This window comes from Apteryx mantelli, chromosome 17 (genome assembly GCF_036417845.1).
Source record: "Apteryx mantelli isolate bAptMan1 chromosome 17, bAptMan1.hap1, whole genome shotgun sequence".
Classification (NCBI taxonomy): domain Eukaryota; kingdom Metazoa; phylum Chordata; class Aves; order Apterygiformes; family Apterygidae; genus Apteryx; species Apteryx mantelli.
The window spans coordinates 18083399-18102802 of record NC_089994.1 but is presented as its reverse complement, the minus strand read 5'-3'; the positions used below and the strand labels follow the sequence as shown (position 1 = coordinate 18102802).

The following is a 19404-nucleotide window of genomic DNA, read 5'->3' as shown; positions in this document are numbered from 1 at the left end:
TCTTTGCTATCGTGTTGGTTGCTTTTCCCCCTGAAGTTTCGGAGCAGTTTTCTTTCTTTATGGTGTGCAGGTTTCATCTTCCCCTCCCTTCCGCCTTAAACCTCCAGAGAAGTCATAGCTGCATGTTCTTGTTTTTGCATTCCAGAGAAATCTTGAACTGAAATTAGTAGGAAGTGATTGACTCGGAACTTGATCTTAAGTCATTTTACAGGTCTAAGCCTGTAAAATATCTTACCCTCTGCTGTTTTTAAGTTGCAGAATTTGATAATCGAATGATAAAGTCGTTTCTAGCACATGACAACTCAGGCAAATACCTCCTGTAACAGCCAAGTTACAGCGTTGCTGGAAGATGACACAACTCGTGGTGAATAACCCCGGAGGCATGCCTTGCCAGGTGCCAGCGGCAGCCTTTGAGAACGGCTTCTCATGGCAAAATCCTACTATGTTTCGTGAAAAGCCTTTCCTTTTCCTGGGCATACTGACCTTAATGCAGGTTTTGCTGCCATTTCCTTTCAGTTGACTTCCTGTGCCGTTTGTTTTCCAGCCTGAGCGAGAGCTTTTTCATGGTGAAAGGAGCAGCCCTTTTCCTGCAGCAAGGAAACAGTTCCCAGGGCCAGCGAAGTCTTCAGCATCCTCACAAACATGCAGGTAATGGATTCAATCACCTCCTGAAATTCCTCCTTGCTTCCCTGCTCGTCTTGTCCACGCTGACAGGCTAATGGCACGCGTGGGTGGGTGGATGACTCCTCTAGTTGTCACAGTGGGCCCTTGTATAACCTGCAGAGTAAAACCAGGTTTGCAGCCCACTTGATTTCAATGGGAACTTATGATTATTGGATCTTTGTTTAAACTTTTGTCATTGTCTTGGAATTGTGACTGGAGCAGAAATTTATTCTCTGCAGACATTGTGGCATTCAGCACAGCATTCCTTAGCCAGGAAAACCTACTGAGCCAGAGTCTCTACTGAATATGCATCCATGTTTTCTGCAGTCTCAAATGAAGAAGTGGATCTTGTTTCTACTTCAGCGGTTTGATTTTTGCCTTCCCCTTTGGCCTTTGGGGAGGAAAATTAGCTGGACTGGATTTCTCGCCTGTTCTTGGGGAACTGAGGTCCTGGTTCAGCATGGTAATGATATTTCTCTGGTGTGCTTTCCCAGCCTCCAACAATTTGAGGCTCAGGACTTTGTATCAGGAATGTCTTCCATGTCACCGATACCCCCAGTGGTCTGTTCTGTGAACTTGCCCATCTCCTTTTGGGATTCTACATGTAAATTTGTAGCATCCACAACAGCTTTCAGGCCAGGTCCCACATCATGAATCCAGGTTGTGTGAAGAACTGACAGCATTTGGTTTTTTTAAACTGTGTTGCTGTTTTTTTTCGTTTTGTTTTGTTTTTTTTGATGCTGCCACTGAGATGAAGAACACTTCAACAGGACTTGGGTCTCTGGACAGGCACATGCTTCTTAGCTCCTTATGTTCCCTGTCCTGGTTTCAGGAAATCCCTTTTTCAGTGAACTCATCAAAATCTGGCCTGCAAGCATATATCATGGTTAAAGAATGCACCTTGTTTGTTTGTTTGTTTGTTTGTTGTTTTTTTCTTCCCAGTGTGCCAAGCTGGTGGGAAGAAATGGTAGAGAATTGTACAGTGAAAGCACATTAGGATTGATAAGCAGATAGGGGGTTAAAGGAAGTGGATTTTACTTGTCCTGTATTTTTATGCCTTCTGTCGTTGACAGTTTTGGAATAAATGATTACTGGGAGAGAAGAAATAAGATCATCAGGGCATTTTGAGCGAAGGAGCATGTGGGAAAGGCACAGTGTGGTACTGTGTGTCTGCTGCTTAGTAAACACTCCAAGCACAAAGAGCGCGTTTGAATGCCAAGCTTGGCTTTGGGTTTCTTTGATTGTCAGCAATTTCATATACCCAGAAAACATCCTATGGAAGGAATTTTATCTCATATGGAAAGTTATGAGTGCATTACTAAGTTATTAGATGTGAACTTGTTTTGTTTTCTTGTAGATTCTTTGTTCCTTTAGCTTGCTTTTACTGAACAGGAATGCATCCACCACTATAGGTCCTAAGGGACCTGTTGCGTGAACGGCCCTTTGTTTGAGATGGAAGGGATTCATCACCTAAATCGGGCCACTCCTGCAGCCCTTGTTCCTCCGAAGTTTCTCATGTTCGGATATGCCCTCACTTAGACCAGTGGGGTTGAACTCACGATACTGCACATTTTTCATAAGTCAAAACTTTTCTTTTGTCCTTTGGCAATTTATTTTTCTTTTTTAATCAGAATTGTTCCTCCTGCCTTTTCCTCCCCTGACTTCAGTGCACATATTTTTCTGCCTTTTGCAAGGTGCTGTAGCTGGAAGAGTATCATCACTTGTGCCAGCCACAGGTGGTCACAGTATCTATAGTACCTGCCAAATACTGTATAGCCCCATTCTCTTACACAGCCAGATTTCACTCATTCAAGAAACTTCCTTCTGTTAGGATTCTCTGGGACAATAAAGCTTAATTGGCCTCCCTTAAATGGCATTTTCTGACTTAAAGAAATGTCCAGTTCTGCTGAAAGTCAAGACTATGCCCATTCTTAGGGCAGCAAGTGGAGACCCCTTCTGATTATTTTTCTGCTTTCTCTGCAGGTGATTTGCCCCAGCACCTCCAGGTGATGATCAACCTCCTTCGCTGTGAGGACAGAATCAAACTGGTAAGACGTGATGCGTTGTCCTGCCCTTCTTTCTGTTGGAGGCATTTGAAATAGGCCTGTAGAAGTTCATGAAAACAGTTCACAAATCCAGGGTTCACAGTTAGCTTAAGGAAGTCTGTGCTAGTTGCCAGCCCTACTGCATGGTCCTGCCCCCACTCCTTTTGGGCCAGTGCTCACATCTAGGTGATGAGCAGGTCAGGAAGCTGATCTGGCTGAAACTTTTTCTTTTTGGTAAGTTTAATTTTCCAGTCAGCTCACAAACAGTAATGCAGGAGAAGAGCTGCTGGTAGGGGATACTTTGTGGTTAGTTTGTCTTAAATCAGTCCTGAAATTGCATCCAAATAGGGTTGGGCTTCCTTTTTTAAAGAAATCTGCAGAGGGTATAAAGTCACTGCGGAAAAGTCCTTGCTAACTATCCTCTCTAGCATTGCTGCCATGTTTCAGTGGAGGCTTGTAAGAGTGGAAGAATCCTCTGGGCTTGCTTCTATTTCCAGTTCAGCGCATGACCAATATATTTGCCAACTTTCTAGTTAAACTTCCTTAGAAAAAACTTCAGGTTGAATTTTGTAATAAATTCTCCACTACACTTCAAAAAATAATAGTCAGTAATGGAAGTAATGTTCATCCAAAAGCTGGTTTGCGGAGCTTGGTTACCCTGTTCTAGGCTGTCCGTTTGGAAAGTGTATGGACAGACAGAGTCCGGTACATGGTGGTTGTGTACAGCAGCGGGCGACAGGACACAGAAGAGAACATTCTGTTGGGAGTGGATTTCTCCAGCAAGGAGAGGTATGGCTAAGGCAAGGCTGGGCTTCCTATGCAGTCAGATGTTGTTTTTTAACAAGAGAGACCCTAATTTCCTGTATAACTTTGTGATTCCTGGAAAGGATAATGTAGAACAACGCGAAAACCAAATTTCGGCTCCACAAATACATGTGCATTTTGAAATGTTCCCCATTCAAAGTAGGGAATGAAAGCAAAAACCCCAGATATCTCTGCAGATCTGGAATGTTGCATTGTTTTGTTTTGGAAATAACAAAGTAGATGTGGATTCCTAAAAAAAGAAAACAAACCCAGCCCCTCTTTCCTCTCTCCTCTCTCCCCCCAGATAACAGTAATTCTCCTTAGGGAGCTGGCTACTTACCAAATGACAAATCCATTCTAACTTTAAGGTTGGCTGCTGTTTCAATTACTATTTCCCCTGAAAGCCAAAGTTTTTGTTAATTAAGGAAAAGCTTCATGCAGAATGAAGTCTGTTGGCATTAGCGGCTTTACTGAGGGACTCCATGGCTCTGGGCTGGGGCTGAAGTGTCACTGCTCAGCTGTAAGTGTTCTGACTGCTGACAGTTTGACTAGTTGGGCACTTTTGTGGGTTTTATTCCTTTTATATGTGTTTAATAAAAAACACTTTTTCTCTTCAAAGCTCTAAAGTGCACATTGTCCACATGTGTGTTCAAACTGGCCTGTCTGCTCCTTTGATCTGAGGTAGAAAGAGGCTGAAGGCTTTAAAAAAATGAGTTCTTTGCTAACTTGCTGTTGTTGTATGCATACTGATTTCCTTTAAAAGTTTAATACCTTGGCAGCTTAATTATTTACTAGTTGAAAGTTACTGGTGCCCATTATAGTATAGTTTTCTTGCCAGATTGCTTCTCTGAAATGAAAGTGTTCTTTTGGATTAGGTAAACTCATAAAATCCTTTTAGTCTTTTTCTACCAGCCAAAGTGAGGAAGTGAAAACTGAACACAGTCCCTTGAGAGGCCCTTTGGGTCCTCTTTTGGGAAGGGCAGGCGGCTGCTCTGCCACCTACCAAGGTTTCCTTCTGCCTGGCTTTAGTGAGCTGAATCTCTGCAGCCAGATCACTGTGATCTGCCTTTGTATCCTGTTGAGGGAACTTCCTTGCACGGCGCTTATGAGGGTGAGAGCAGTAAAGCGGATGGGGAGGCACCACAGCACCTGCTGGCAGGCTGTTGGCATGGAGGGGAGAGAAGAGGTGGTTTTGTGACTCCCGCTTCTGTGCTGTTGTTTCTCCAGTCCTGTGGAGCAGTGGGCATATTAATATTAGAGGAGATCTTTAGGCTTCAGCTTGCTGATTCCCTTGTGTGTTAATGTGTTAAATGGCCTAAGATATTACTAGGAGTTACTAGAGCAAGACTTGAAATTTTAAAAACAAAAGAGTTCATAATTTAAGATATCGGTGTGACCATATTGTGGCCTATATTTAACATCCTGCATAACAATTTCTCTTCCAGTAAAAGCTGCACTATAGGAATGGTTCTTCGTTTGTGGAGTGATACTAAAATCCATCTCGATGGCGATGGGTAAGGCACCACATTAAAAGGATAAATGTGAATGTCCTTTCCTACTGGGGGCTGCTCTAGGAGAGACTCTCTGTCACCTTGCAAATGAAGTTCCAATTTTGGATTCATCACTGCAGTCTTTTTATTCAGTCACTGAGGTTGTTTTTCTCTTGTTGTCCTCACACTGCTAGTGAAACCTGTAATAACCACGGAATGTTTTCTTAAATTCCACCCAACAGGTGGAATTTTAATTCCTTGCAGTGTACAGCAGGGAAAGCCAGTCACTTGACATTCTTATTTGGGAGGATTTGAATAATCAGGTGATACAAATTCTCGTCCCTGATTCTGTTTGACTGTGAGAGTTGGCTTCCACATTCCCTATAGCTGCCTCGCAGTAGCTATTTATAGAGTGCAGCTCCTGATGCAGAGGAGCAGTTTGTCACTGTTTTTTTTTCTCTCTCCCTGTTAGGGGCTTCAGTGTGAGCACCGCAGGGAGAATGCACATCTTCAAGCCAGTGTCAGTGCAAGCCATGTGGTACGTATGTTAATTAGCTCTGCTGAGAAAGAGACTGTTGTTTCTGTGAGTAAACTAAATAAGCAGACCGCATTTTAACTTTCTCCATAACTGGTATTTAGTGAGCTGCGGTAGAGATACTGCTTTCCTGTGTCAGCAGGTAGCAGCACTATAAGGGATTGTGAGAGTACTGATCCAAAAGTAGACTCTTCTCCTGCTTCTGTTCAGAGCAGCTCTGTGCTCCTTAATATAAGGACGATGGGAAATGAAACTAATGAGGTGGATAAACATGAAAGACCAACCTGAATTCCTCAGGCTGCAAACCCTGTCTTTCCTCTCTGTGCATGTTTTTCTAACTGGTTGAAAGAGGAGTCTCACGAGCCATTGCCAATCTGATGGCATTTGCGAGGCTCTGCCCTGTTCCCGCAGCCAGGCTGGGGTTCCTGCTGCGTGAAAACTTTCCGTGCCGCCGCGGGCTCGTGTTCACCTTTCGGCTCCTGTCGCCCCTCCCGTGTGCAGGGATTCCAAAACACTGAAGCAGAGACGGCTGAATCAGCAGCGGCTGCGCCAGAAAATTCCTTCTTGAAGAGACTGCTCCCCTGCCCCTAATATAACAAATGCATGCGTTTTGGCCGGGCCGGTGTGCTGGCTCCTGCTGGAGCTTAATGAGATCCCTGTTCTTGTAACGTCTGATAGGGAGAAGATACAGATGTAGAGAAGGATGTCTTGTTAGGGATGATTTGGTACGGAAACAAATGAAACGCATGTTCCTGCCATTTTTGAACTCAGCCCTCCTGTTGACAGCCTTAGATGTGATTGAAATTATCATTATACGGAATACATTAGAGTAGAGCCTTAAGAAAAAAAGGAGGAGGTAGGGGAAAAAAAAAGGGGGGGGGGGATTAATGCTAGAATTTACAAAAACAAATGATCCAATCTGGGCTCTGTCCCTGGAGCATATCAGGGACCAAGAATGCTGGTAAATATGCATTTGACTCCTTGCTGAAGGTGGTTTGAAAATTGTCCATGTTCTTTATTTTTCTTTAGTCTGGCTTTACAAGTTAGCTAATGATTAGATCCCAGAGTAGCTTGTGCCTCATTCTTGCCCGTTGATTGGAAGAAAATGCTAGCCTCTGCCTTGGACCAGCTCTTGAGAGGCCTCCAAGATGCAGCTTTTGCCCTCTCTCAGAGGGCAATAAACTCAGATGCAATAAACCTGCTCTCAAAAAAAAAAAAAAAAATCTATACCCAAAACCCTATAACAAATAAAGCTGAAAATCTTTTTCCTCTGTGAAAATCTCCGAGATCTTGCTCTGTGTGTTTCTGCTGCTCACACCTGTATAACTTTGTTCTCCAAATTTGCAGGTCTGCTCTACAGATCCTCCATAAAGCCTGTGAAGTTGCAAGAAGGTACAACTACTTTCCTGGTGGAATGGCCTTGGTCTGGGCCACATACTACGAAAGCTGCATCAGCTCTGATCAGAGCTGCATCAACGAGTGGAATGCCATGCAGGATTTGGAGTCCACTCGCCCGGACTCTCCAGCTCTTTTTGTTGACAAGTCAGTTCTGAATTTTATTAGAAAACATTAGCTTGGCTCACAAGAAAAATCTCCCCTTCTCCCTTTTGTTTTTCTAGTGGTTCATTTCCTTTCATTTCATAAATGTTTTAACGTTTTTTTTGTTTGCTTTGATTTGCTTTTTTTTTCCTGTTATTCTGGTCAATTTGCTAAATATGAGTCTTTCCCACCGCTCCTCTGTACTGCACAGCTTGCGCATCTCGGGAGAATGTGTTTACTGCCTGTCTGGGGACATCCTTTCCTTTTCCCTTTTAGGCCGACTGAAAGGGAACGAACAGAACGGCTCATTAAAGCCAAACTCCGGAGCATCATGATGAGCAAAGACCTGGAAAATGTGACTTCCAAGGAGGCAAGTATAAAATCTGCTATCTTATTCTTCCTGCTAGACTCCTTTTCTAGAGCCTGTTGCATTGATGAAGGGGCACCGTATCACTAGGTGTCATTGGCTTTTGAGCATATATTTCCAGCTGTTCCTTAAAGGCTTTGCTATACATCTGTGTCTCCACCAGGAAAATTGGGGTAATATCAACATCAGAGTGAATATTTCTAGTCCTTAGTAACAAGTATTTGACTCTGAAGTGCAAAGTGCCCATTTCTTTGCCAAGAGTAGCATCAGAGATGATACCTGCATTACAGCTGGTTGTAGCACATGTCCAAGCCGTGAATTTGCAGCTACTTTTCAGTGCATCCCTGTGAACTACACAAGCAAAGGTAGCACTTTCAGATGATGTAGCTGGTGGCTCGAGCCCTCACAACTGTGAATATACACAGTTGTTTTAGGTGAATGACCAGATACTCACTCGCTCATGCACAGTGCAGAGCAACTTCTGTGCTACAAACGGTGTCTTCCTTTCTCCTTGTTGGCTTCAATATTAAGGTTCTATTTTCTATGTTTGTGAACAATGTCAGTGGCTTGCAGGCAAAATTTTGCTAGTGACTCTTAAGGATGGAGAATCACAGGTCAAGGCTAAAGCTAGATTGGATCTGTTCCCCAGGGTGATGTAAATACATCTGGCTGCAGTGCAAACATTTTCAGAGCAAATGGTAATAGTGCTTTTTGGTTTGGGTTTTTGTTTGTTTTTCAAGGGAGGCTCAAGGCATGAGCTGAGAACTCGTCTGTGTATGTGCTCTTAACTCCAAGAGTTAACACCAAGAGTTAAGAGTTTTAACCATTTTTCCATGGTGACTTAAGCAAAGCTGTGTTGCTTTGCATTTATACCTGCCTCAAGCAGAGATGCAATAAGAGAACTGTATACCCGTGCCCTGATATTTTAAAAAGGGAAAATACTGGAAATCTCTAGATTCTCTTTTCACCAGTGATGCTGGCATTATTCACTTCTTGCTTCTAATGGGTTTCACATTTGTATGTTAGCTGCTCTCCAAGGACTGACTTACTATCTCTTAAATTATTTTTAAGAAGCAGGTACCCCAAAATGGGGGAGGTTTATATTGAGATGTTGTCTGAAGCTTTATTTAGAGATGTTAAATTTGAGGGCCTAAGATACTGGAGAGATGCCATGCAGTGAGGTTGCTTGTGGCCAAAAGGGCAAATCCCTCTTGCTTTCTTTAATGAAGTAGAGAATGTGTACTGGAACCTTGCTGAGCAGAGGAGTGCCAGCAAATGTTTCTACTGAGCAGACATGATTCTAGGTGGCATCCTTTCTTTTCTGCTCTGCAGATACGAAATGAGCTGGAGAAACACATGAATTGCAACTTGAAAGAATTCAAGGAATTTATAGACAATGAAATGCTGCTTATCCTGGGTCAGATGGACAAACCGTCTCTGATTTTCGATCATTTGTATCTGGTAAGCTGCAGCGTCAGGAGTTCCAGAAAGGTTGGAGGCTTGGTGGGAGTGATCTGACAGGTCACTGGGCTTAAGAGAAGCTCGATTTGGTGTCAAGGCTGAATTGTGCAGCATGAGCAAGCCTGTTATCTAGCCCTTTGTGTAGAATCTTTACTCCAGGGCCCATATTGCTTGTAAAAGCCCACAGTACAGAAGCCCTTTTTTTCTAGCTAAGCTCTTGTTTTTGACACTTTAGTGGTCCTTTTCTGGCAGGTTCACCCTGCTTCAGGACATACCATGGCATAGCTCAAGTTCTATGTACACTCATTTTGTATTTCTGGTAATGGAGATTTCCTTTTAAGATGGAGAAAGGGTCTAGCTCTGGATGCTGCTCTGGTGTGACAACTGTGTGCCCTTCGACTAATTAGCATCACTATATTCTTTTTCTTGATTGTGCCTATCAATTCCTTACGCATGGCCAAAGCTATATGAAGAATAAGGCTGAAGGTGATGTGCTCTTCAAGCTTATGCAGAAGCAAAGATGTGTGTTTCTTGTAGTCTTTTGCCACTAGATGGTACTCCAGGCAAAACCAGACACTGCCATCTGGAACAAAGACTGACTTGAGATGAACATATTTGTGTCCTTTATGCCTGGGTCATATTTTTTCTTGAGAGCCTCATAGGAAATGTTGATATTTGGGGGCAAAGCTTACTTTATATACCCTTTTTGCCCTGTTTTGCAGGGACAGGTGGGATCCAAAGTGTTATTACCCCCATAACTTTCAGGATTTGCCTCACTTCTCATATAACTGTGATCCCAACCATGCTAAACCTAATCATTTCACTTCCCTGCTGTATTTATCTTGCGGTTAAAAATGCAGAGTGGCCAGTGGGCAGTGATTTGGGATATGCGCTGTTCCATGCTGGCCTAGAACTAATCTTTAGATGAAGACGTAATGTCCCTTTTCTGATAACCCTTCAGGAGGTCCTTGGCACTACTTCTCCTTGTGTCGAGTCACAGTGTTGGCTGCAGTTGTGCCATTTTACTGTTGTTGTCTCTAGCAGCCACTACCGTAAATTGTGCACACCTCAGATTTCTTCCTGCACAGCCCCTCTGCCTCATTCTTAATTCTTCTGACTTCAAGGGGACTCTGAAGATTTTGTGTGTCTGCGTTTGAGACTATTAGGACCAGTCTGGATTCAGCCAGCATCCTGCAGCTCTCTGCAGTGCCCTGAAGCTGGTGTACTAACTGTGCCCCTTCCAGAAACTGCTACAGATTTTTCGGTTGGCAGCTAAGGAATGTTGCTGAGGCAGTAGGATTGCAGGATCCTAGAAAACAGGAAGGGTCTCCGGAGCCAAGGTAGCCCCTCTCCTTCTGGCCCACTGCAGAATCAGCTCTGCCCTATGGCATCTCTGCCAGCTGTTTGTTTGACCTGCTCTTAAACCCTCATTGAAAGCAGGTCCGTAATGTTTCCAGGCAGTGTGTCCAGGCGGATTCAGCTCTGCTGGAGCAGTGAGGGGGCAGCAGCATCCTGGCTCTTCTAAAATGTGTATCTTGTCTCTGTGTGCGACTGTTGTAGGGATCTGAGTGGAACGCCTCCAACCTTGAGGAACTGCAGGGCTCTGGGTGAGTACCGCATCTTTCAAACACTAACGTTAGACTCTGTGAAACCTTGGATCGTTTGCCTTTAACTTGCATTCAGGTCTCTTGAGATGACATACGATGTTCATAGACTGTAGGGCCAAGTCTGGGTCCAGTTCCCACCAATGTGGGTAACTTGCTGTCAGGACCTTGGTCAAGAAATCTTTTCTACCTCATTTCTACCTCATGTAGAGTGGAGATAACAAAGCTTCTCATTTGTAATGTACATCAAGATCTCCAAAAAATACCCCACTGTGTAGCAGTGTGAAACGGACATATGTATTGTTGTGTCAGGTATGAATTCCTGCAGGCTGTAGAGAGTAAATATTACAGTAATAAGCTTAGGAAAAAGCTCTATCTAAATGGAGCAGAACTTCCTGTGGATGAGCAATCTCCATCTCACCTGCCCAGACAGGCAGCTGCAGGGCTGTCTTTCACCACACTCTCATCACCACACCACTTCTTGGCTTGATTTCCTTTCATGCTTTTTAGACGAGTGAGAATTTTGCATATAAATATTTGTTGCTTGCCCAAGGCATACATGAACCCCGATGTGAGAAACTGAAAAATATTGCTTAACAGCATGACTAAAAATGTTTAATTTGGAGTCCTTGGGAATAGGTGTCTGAACATCTTTGAACAAGTAAATCAGGCAACACATTAATACTTTGATCTACGTGAAGGCATCTTGAAATGCAGTTTCTGAAAGCCAAAGCTGGACAAATTCTGAAATAAATATCCTGTGTCCTTGATTTGTCTGAATGATATGAATAAATCAATATGGGCATTCATTCTCCCCTGGTACATTGTAAACCCTGCTGTAATATTTGGCAGGAGTTGAGAGATCATGTGACTCTCGCTTCATATTTTTGGTTGGAAAGAAGAGAAAAGGATGGTTTTGTAGCAAAAGCCTGCATTTGAAAACTCTGAATTCCTGGGTTCTGTTCCCAGATTTTGCCCAAACGAATCGCTTGCAGTCTTTGCACTTTTCTCCTGTCAGTTTCCCCATATATTGGGTGGGAAACCCACTTGCCTCGCGGGGATGTCTAAGTTCTTTTTTGCAAGGTGTTGCAAGCTCCCCGGTTGACAGGCACCGCAGTAATCCTGCAGTTTGCTCTCTGGATTAAGAGGCAGGCCAGTCTGCTGGAGCTGTGTTGACAAACGGTGAGGAGTTCCTGATTATTTTACCCTGCCTGCCAGGACATTGTAACCTAAACTCTTCCCTCCTGTGCCCAAGGTCTCGATGCTTTGAATGGGGTATGCCAGTGGTGAGAGATGGGTGAATGGACAGGCCCTGCAAGTCGGGTGTGTGACTTGTTTCACGAGGTGTCCCAGGAGTTCAGGATTTGGGCTGTTGATAAAATCTGACAGCACGTACTGTGTCAGATTTCATGTACTACACAATGTGTATCAGTTCCCCTTTCACGGCCACGGCAGTTCAACTCTCTATTTTTCTTTTCATTCTCCACAGCATTGACTACATTTTAAACGTGACCAGGGAAATAGATAATTTTTTCCCTGGTTTGTTTGCATATCATAATATCCGAGTGTATGACGAGGAGACAACAGACCTCCTGGCTCACTGGAATGAGGCGTATCACTTTATAAATAAGGCCAAGTAAGTGGGCAGGGAGACGTGACTTAGCCGTGGCTTGGATATGCTCTCACGCTAAGAACTGCTTGAGGTCTGGGTGAAGAGAGTGAAACTGTGCCCTACATATTTCATCCAGCCACTGAAGCTGGAACTCCCTGGAGCGACACCAGAGCTGAAGATGGCAACAGGGGTTTGGCGTTACTGCTTTTCCCAGGAGTTTTCAGTGTCCCTGGAACTTCTTTATACCTGGTCTGTTCCTGCACTGGTCAGGGATTAACCAGTTCTTAGCCTGTGGTTTTATTTTCTTATTTTTGTTGTTTAGCTTGCAAGAGGAAACGAGAACATTTCCTCTTCTCAAGAAACTTTGTAAATACTCCAACTCATGTCCATATTAGGTTAGCGCAAGCTATCTCTGCAGGCAGGAGGTGGTGACAGAGCCCATCAGACTGCTGGGTTTCTACATTCAAGTTGTTCCTGCTTATCCCTGTAGCCAAAGACATGAGTGGGCAGGCAGGAGACTTCATGGTGGTCTCTGAAATGGCAGCATGATTGAGGGTGCCCTTCTCCAACTTCTGACTTCTCTGAAGAGAGAGGTTCTTTTCATGGCTTACTGAGTCCAAAGTATTTGCCACCTCTTGACCTGTGGTGTGAGAGAGCTCAGGAGGACAAAAATACTCTCCATTTACCATTTAAAACATTAAGGACAAATATAATAACCAGAAAGATGCAAAAGATTTTCCTTTTTTCTCCTTCTCCAGGAAGAATCGCTCCAAGTGCCTGGTGCACTGCAAAATGGGTGTTAGCCGGTCAGCATCTACTGTTATAGCTTATGCAATGAAGGAATTTGGCTGGTCCCTGGAAAAAGCCTATAATTATGTGAAGCAAAAACGCAGCATTGCAAGACCAAATGCAGGCTTCATGAGACAACTTTTGGAATATGAAGGCATTTTAGATGCAAGGTAAGGTGATAAAGTGAATGGAAAGGTGACTTTCAGGAAATTAAAGGATCTAATTAGAGACAATGACTCAAACGTTTCAGTGAATCACAAAATGTTAATCAAGTTCCATGGGTTTCTGTTGAGGCAATAGCATCTTCTGCTGATAAGCATGGCACATGTGTATGCAAGACAGACACTGGCAAAGCATGCGTGGTACTGTAGTCTGAAGGACAAACCACTGTACAGAAGGGCCCTCTTTAAAGGGCAGATGCAAAAACCTGGGCTAATCATGTTTTTCTAAACCTTGTCTATGCCAGGCCTCCCTGGATGGAAATTAGCTGTCTTCTAGGGAGATCTGCTCTGGTTTAATTGAATGAGCATTTCTCTGCATTTGGGAAGTGTGTTCGTGTATCTCAGCAGCCAGTGCTGTTCAGCAAAACATTGTTCTTGTTTTATGAGGCAGAACTGAGCTCAGGCAGTGTTGGAGGCAAATCATTTACAGTTCTGGGTGACCATGCCAATCAAGTTTCTTTGTCATTGCAAGTGCTGTAGTATCTAATAAGGGTTTCTGCATGCTCAACTTGGCCTTTGCTCTAGTGGAGGAAGAAGACAAAATTTTTTCACTCTGGTTCAGCAGAAACCGTGCCATGAGACATGCAGAGCTGTTGGTTCAGAGTGTTTCACCGTGAAAGAGGGCTCTGTGCCCCTCTACACAAAGGCTGTTCCCATCGTGTGTTCAGTGTGGTGCACTGCTGAGGGTCTGCTGGGTCGAAAAGACTCTGGATCAGGCAGGCATGACAGACAAAATCCTGATGCTGAAGACGTTTTTGCCCCCATAGGACTGCAGGGCTGGACCCACCAGTCAGTCTTTCAATTCTGGGTTGTGAATTTCCCCCATATGTAGAAATGGGGGGACTTACCTGGGACTGAGCACTGCCCTCAACTCACACTGCAGCCATCACATCAGCAACAGCTTAACTGTAGTCATTTGTGTCTTTTCCTTTTCCCCAGCAAGCAGCGGCACAATAAGCTGTGGAAACAGCAGGCAGAGAGCAACATACCGCAGAACACGGATGGCACCACAGGGTCAGGTGACTTCTTACTCGAAAGCTTAGACATTGACCTAGAAAATCGCCTAGCTGACCTGGACACACCTTCGCAGTCAGCGTACCTGGACAACCGAGCCAGCACAGAAGTGGCTGTGGGGTTCAATTACTGCTTCCGGCGCCTCTCGGACACCCTACTGGAGAACAAGGTGCCCAGTGACAGGGAGGGTTTTTTCCAAGTGGAGGAGTTGGAGCGGGATGCACTTGCAGAGCATACTGACTCGCTGGCGGGACAGCCTCTATCTGCATCTTCTGATGGGAGGGTGGAGACAGCGAAAGTGCTAGAGACAGCAGAACCAGTGACGGAGCTGAGCAGTTTCTGCGAGAAGGAAGTGAAGAAGAAACTAGAATTCAGCCCCCGGAAGGGAAGGATAGTGCCGGGCCCCAGGGACCTGGGGGAGGATGGTGTCAGGGAGGAAAATCCTATGGAGAAGTGGAAGCGTCGCTTATCCATGCACAAGGAGGAGAGCAGGCTTAATAGAGAGAACTTGAATAACAACAACAGCAAAAGGAGTTGCCCGGAGGATTTTGAGGTGCGTATGGAATTGAATTGTAGATGACTAGCATGGCTGACTGCTGCAAGTGAAACTGCTCTTCTCATCTTCATAGCACAGTTTCATTTGACTTGGATAAACCCTTTCATTCCATGATGAGCTTCTTCCTTTTCGAAGTGCTTCTGAACGGGGCTTTGCTTGCCCAAGCTGTGGATTTAGATGCCAGAGAAAGAGCACACACATGTGAGTGCACTATAAACTGCTTTGGGCAACTTGCTTGCATGACCATCACTTGAAATGGTAGGTGTTCTTCTAGTGAAGTTACTGTCTGCTGGGAAAGTATGTGACTTTTGTTCCTGCTGCAGGGCCTTAACAGAGAACTGGAAATCTTTCAGATCTGCTCGGCTGTAAATATTTCTTCTGTTCTGTGCCTTTCACTCTGCTGTTTGTTGATGTGTTGTTCTGTGCACATTTATCTGTGCCTGTTTTCTTTTTTGCAGCATGATGCCGTATTTGGGATCCTCAGTAAAGTCAAGCCTTCCTATCAATCTTGCGCTGACTGCATGTATTCCTCAGCCAGTTTGTCTCCTGAGTCTTTTGGGGAGCAGTGTGAAAAGCTGAATCCAGGCACTGCACGTCGCAGCTCTACCATCTGCACACAACCAGCTCTCCTCTCCCACATCAATTCCAACTTGGCAGACCACCTGCCCAGCAAGTCCCAGTCAGAGGAAGTAATCAGAACTAAAAATAACGAGACTCCACTTCCTCTGTCAGCAGGAACTGGTACTTTGGAAGCTGGTACTTGCAAATCAGTGGTTGATCAACACTACAGTATTTCAGAGAAAGGAAAAGATGCACCAAAAACCCTTGTCAAAACTCTGCTGGCCAAGAGCAACTCACACTGTGACAAGAGCCCCCTTACTGCAGAAGTGGTAAAGGAAGAATCTCTAGCCAGAAAGGACAGCAAGCCCACAAAGGATCTGAAATACTTGTTGTTCAGTAAAGACTTGGAAAAGCCAAGTGCAAACAGTTACTTGATGCAGCATCAGGAGTCTCTTATTCAGCTGCAAAAAGCAGGCTTGGTTAGAAAACATACCAAAGAACTAGAGCGTTTGAAAAGCATACCGTCAGAAGCCTCATCGCTGTTCAGAGAGAGCCCCATGAGCAGAGTTGACTCTGGCATTGTGGAGGAAAGCCAGGATTTGGTTTCACATCATGCCCTAGTACCACTTCTGGGGCCAGTACCACTGATACCTGAAGATGCAGAAAACAATGTGGAGAAGGTAGAGGCCAAACGCGCCGTGGAGGGAATCTCTCAGAAAACCTCCACACCTGTCATGTGTAGGTTGGAGCACACGAGCAGTTTCACAAAGGACTTTCTGAAGACCATCTGCTACACCCCGTCGTCCTCCCGGAGCTCCAACCTGACGCGGAGCTCCAGCAGCGACAGTATCCACAGCGTGCGGGGGAAGCCCGGTCTGGTGAAGCAGCGAACTCAGGAAATCGAGACCAGGCTGCGGCTGGCTGGTTTGACTGTTTCTTCTCCTCTGAAAAGGTCCAATTCTCTCGCCAAGCTAGGATGTCTTAACTTGTCCTCTGAGGACTTATCAAGTGACATGGATGTGTCAACCATAACGGACTCAAAAGAAGCTGTTTCAAGCGAGTCTTCTGTGCTCTGTGAGCCACAATCCACTCTGAGGAGTGCAGATGTCAGCTCCACACTGGTAGCGAAGTCGACTGTGGGAAACTTGAAGAATACGCTTTGGATGGGCAAAAGTTGATGTTGTCTGTAGGGGGGTGAGGGTGGTTTGGATTTTTTTTTAAAGGCATTTATTCATTGCACCAATGCAGTTTTATCATCTGACTGGCAGTAGTTCATGTGATGCCACCTCTTCCTCCACTCTTTGTATCCTGAGTGGGAAGAAAAAGAAACATAATGGATCGTGATGAAGGGCACAAGGAAAAATAAAATGTATTGCATGGCTTAGAAGAGGACTTTGTGTGAACTGCCTGTTGTCCTGCAGGATGCTATTTCTAGTACTGTTTGCCAAGTATAATAATGTGTTTTTGTGTGTGTGCATATATAGATAGATATTTTATCTCTTTATCTATCTATATAATTTGCTGAAATATTCTGTTTGAAACTCTCAACAAAATAGTTAGTCATGACTTTTTTTGATACTTTTTTTTTTTTTTTAACAAAACAAACACAAGTCTCTAGTTAAAACAGGCACTTATGGAAAAATCCTTAAAATGGTGACATGAACACTACCTCTGTTTTGCCGACTGCTACTCTTGGTTTGTTTTCTTTTTAAAGGGTTTTCCCACAATACTTACCATTTTTTGAAGGTATTACCTTAATGTTAACTGTAAAGACCTGAAAGAGTATTGAGACATAGGCTTTTCTGCACTGAGTAATCTAGCTATGAAGTCAAGTGAAGGAGTACAAAGCTGTGTTCGTATTGAGTGTGTGATCTGCTGACATTAGTCCTTCTTTACTGTATAACCAGGTGAATCGTCATAGTCTTCTGTTGATAGCAGAATGACAACTAGGCTGTATCGTTGTTGAAGGCTTATGTTAAAGTGGACAGGTGTCTTGTTCTTTGGGTGTTTTTGCTGTTGTGGTTTGTAATGTCCCAGTGATAATGACAAGCCTGGCCAGTAAGTGACCATGAACCCTAGTGACACATTATGTAATGCTGTATCAGTGTTGTGGTTCCTGTGCTGGAGACCCTTCTTCATTGGGCTGTTGGCGGCATGCGTTGCGGGTGAGATAACTGAGCCGTCTCCTGCTCCAAGGGAAGACGGCGGCTCTCGTGGTGTGCTATGCATTTGAAATCTGAGTAGGCAATAGGCAAATGTGTAACTTTTTTGATTATCGGTATTGTTTTTGGTAGAACAGTTCCTGCATCCTAGGTTTCCCAGCAGCCTAGGAAGCTGTTTTGAAACTTGTGCTGTGTTAAGTCCAAGGAGTTATTGATGCTGGTTGGCAGAAGGCTGCGCGCCCCAGAGCGGGGAGACTGTGTCTACGTGTCCCAGCTCTTGCAGGGCTGCACTAGCCTCTTGCCAACGGTGACAGACGTGTAAATCCTGCTCTCGTTTGGGTCTGTGTGCATCCCGTGGGAGAAGCAGAGGTTAGGTAGCCAGGACGGGCAGAGGCACAGCAGGGCGTAGTAGTTGGCCTAGCCTCCTTGCTCGGCCGGAGCTGTGCTTGGGGTTAAACAGCATTCGGTGCTTCTGCGTGGTACTGCAGCTGTATGGCTGGTGAGACAGGCTCAGTCCTGCCCCTCTGAAACCTCTGGCTTCTGCCAGGCAGGATTTGGCTGCTCTAGAGCAAAGTCCTGCCGTAGAGACCCTTCGTCCTTTGGCAGCTGCCTGGGACCTGATGCCTGTGCGACGCTGAGGGTCAGCTCAGAAATGGTCTGTTCCTCCTCAGTTCCTGGGAGAGCCCCTGGGAACCTGAGCACAAGTGTCGGGCGCAGACCTCAGGGTTCAGTCCCTGGCAGTCAAACAGAAAAATAGGGTCATTCCAAAAAGAAATGAATACTGAAGATGTGGGTGAGGTTTCCTTTCAGAGAAAAGCAGGCATGACCTGAAAGGAAGTAAATGTAGGGTGACCGTGTTCTCCTCTGCGGAGAGTCGGGGCCGTGGCCTGCCCTGTGTCGCGTAGTGATACTGTCTGGGGAAGCGCTTCCCTTCCCTGGCTGGCGGCTGTTCGCATGGACCAGCCTCCGAGCAATGGTACAGCACACTCGCTCTTCCTCTTGCTGCCGTGCAGTGGGAGATGCTTGAAATGCGGCAGTTCACTGATGCTATGTGAAACGCATGTTTTCTTAGACTATTTTGGGCAGCCAACCTGAAAGAGCATGGCTCGAGGACTGCTCCATGCTGGTGCTCTTGCCAGCTCAGGAGGGAAGAACTCGAAAGGGGTGCAGGGGACGTGCTCCAAATGTCGGTGCTCTTGGAGTCCCACTGAATGTGAATTGGATTTAAACTTTGCAGTGACTTGGGTGCTTTTGAAAATGTGCTGGTTGCTTGCTCATTCAGGATAATGTTTTGAAGCAGGCTTTGGGGTCAAAACAGACCTTAGAGCTCAACGATGGCAAACTGATCAATTTGATATACTGCTCATTTAACAGCTGGGCTGTGAGTCTGAGCTCTCCAAAATTTTAAAATCTCCATTGAAAGCCATTCTTACAAATGCACTTCTTAAGGTGGGGTGGAGAGCAACACTGCAAATAGTAAAACTCAGCCTGTATTAATCAAAAACTCAGTGTCTTGAGACAGTGAGCCATGTGTTTTATTGTCCTGAATACCTAATTTACCTTTTTCTTTTTTTTTTTTCCTTAACCATAAGACCGCATATTTTTGTATTAATAGTGTGAGGAACTATATGGACTGGGAATTGGTAAATAAACATCTCTCCTTAGAGTCTTAAATTTTACATACGCCTTTAGCTTAGGGTGCACTTCTTATTTCCATTGTGAGAGATGGTTTGAAGTAAAAGCTTCTGCGTGAGGGACCTTGGAAAACGTGCAGAAGTCCTGTGCTCTGCTTCGTTTAGAATTGAGAAAATGCCGGGTCACTCTTAGAGTTGGCCCTTCCCTGGTTGCTCCACGTGTCACTTCCAGGCTACCAGGAGTCTGAGGTATCTTGAACTTGGATCCTGTGATTGACAGAGATCAGTCCTTTTCACTGCTCTCCCCCTCCCTTTCTGTTGCATATTTTGGAAATCAGAAGTGCTGG

At 44.8% G+C, this 19404-nt stretch overlaps 1 protein-coding gene across 1 annotated transcript in view; it reads left to right on the top strand.

The window, feature by feature from the left end:
- SSH1 (slingshot protein phosphatase 1) overlaps window positions 1–16730 on the top strand; it is a 39009-nt gene extending 22279 nt beyond the window's left edge. Inside the window, exons 3-15 of the mRNA XM_067307103.1 lie at window positions 545–648; window positions 2647–2711; window positions 3376–3497; window positions 4958–5026; window positions 5475–5540; window positions 6885–7079; window positions 7353–7446; window positions 8776–8904; window positions 10465–10511; window positions 11998–12144; window positions 12879–13079; window positions 14070–14697; window positions 15159–16730. Of these exons, the coding sequence (XP_067163204.1) occupies window positions 545–648; window positions 2647–2711; window positions 3376–3497; window positions 4958–5026; window positions 5475–5540; window positions 6885–7079; window positions 7353–7446; window positions 8776–8904; window positions 10465–10511; window positions 11998–12144; window positions 12879–13079; window positions 14070–14697; window positions 15159–16439 (3148 nt within the window). The 3' untranslated portion in view covers window positions 16440–16730. The remainder of the gene's footprint in view (window positions 1–544; window positions 649–2646; window positions 2712–3375; window positions 3498–4957; window positions 5027–5474; window positions 5541–6884; window positions 7080–7352; window positions 7447–8775; window positions 8905–10464; window positions 10512–11997; window positions 12145–12878; window positions 13080–14069; window positions 14698–15158) is intronic.
- The last annotated feature ends 2674 nt before the right edge of the window (window positions 16731–19404 follow it).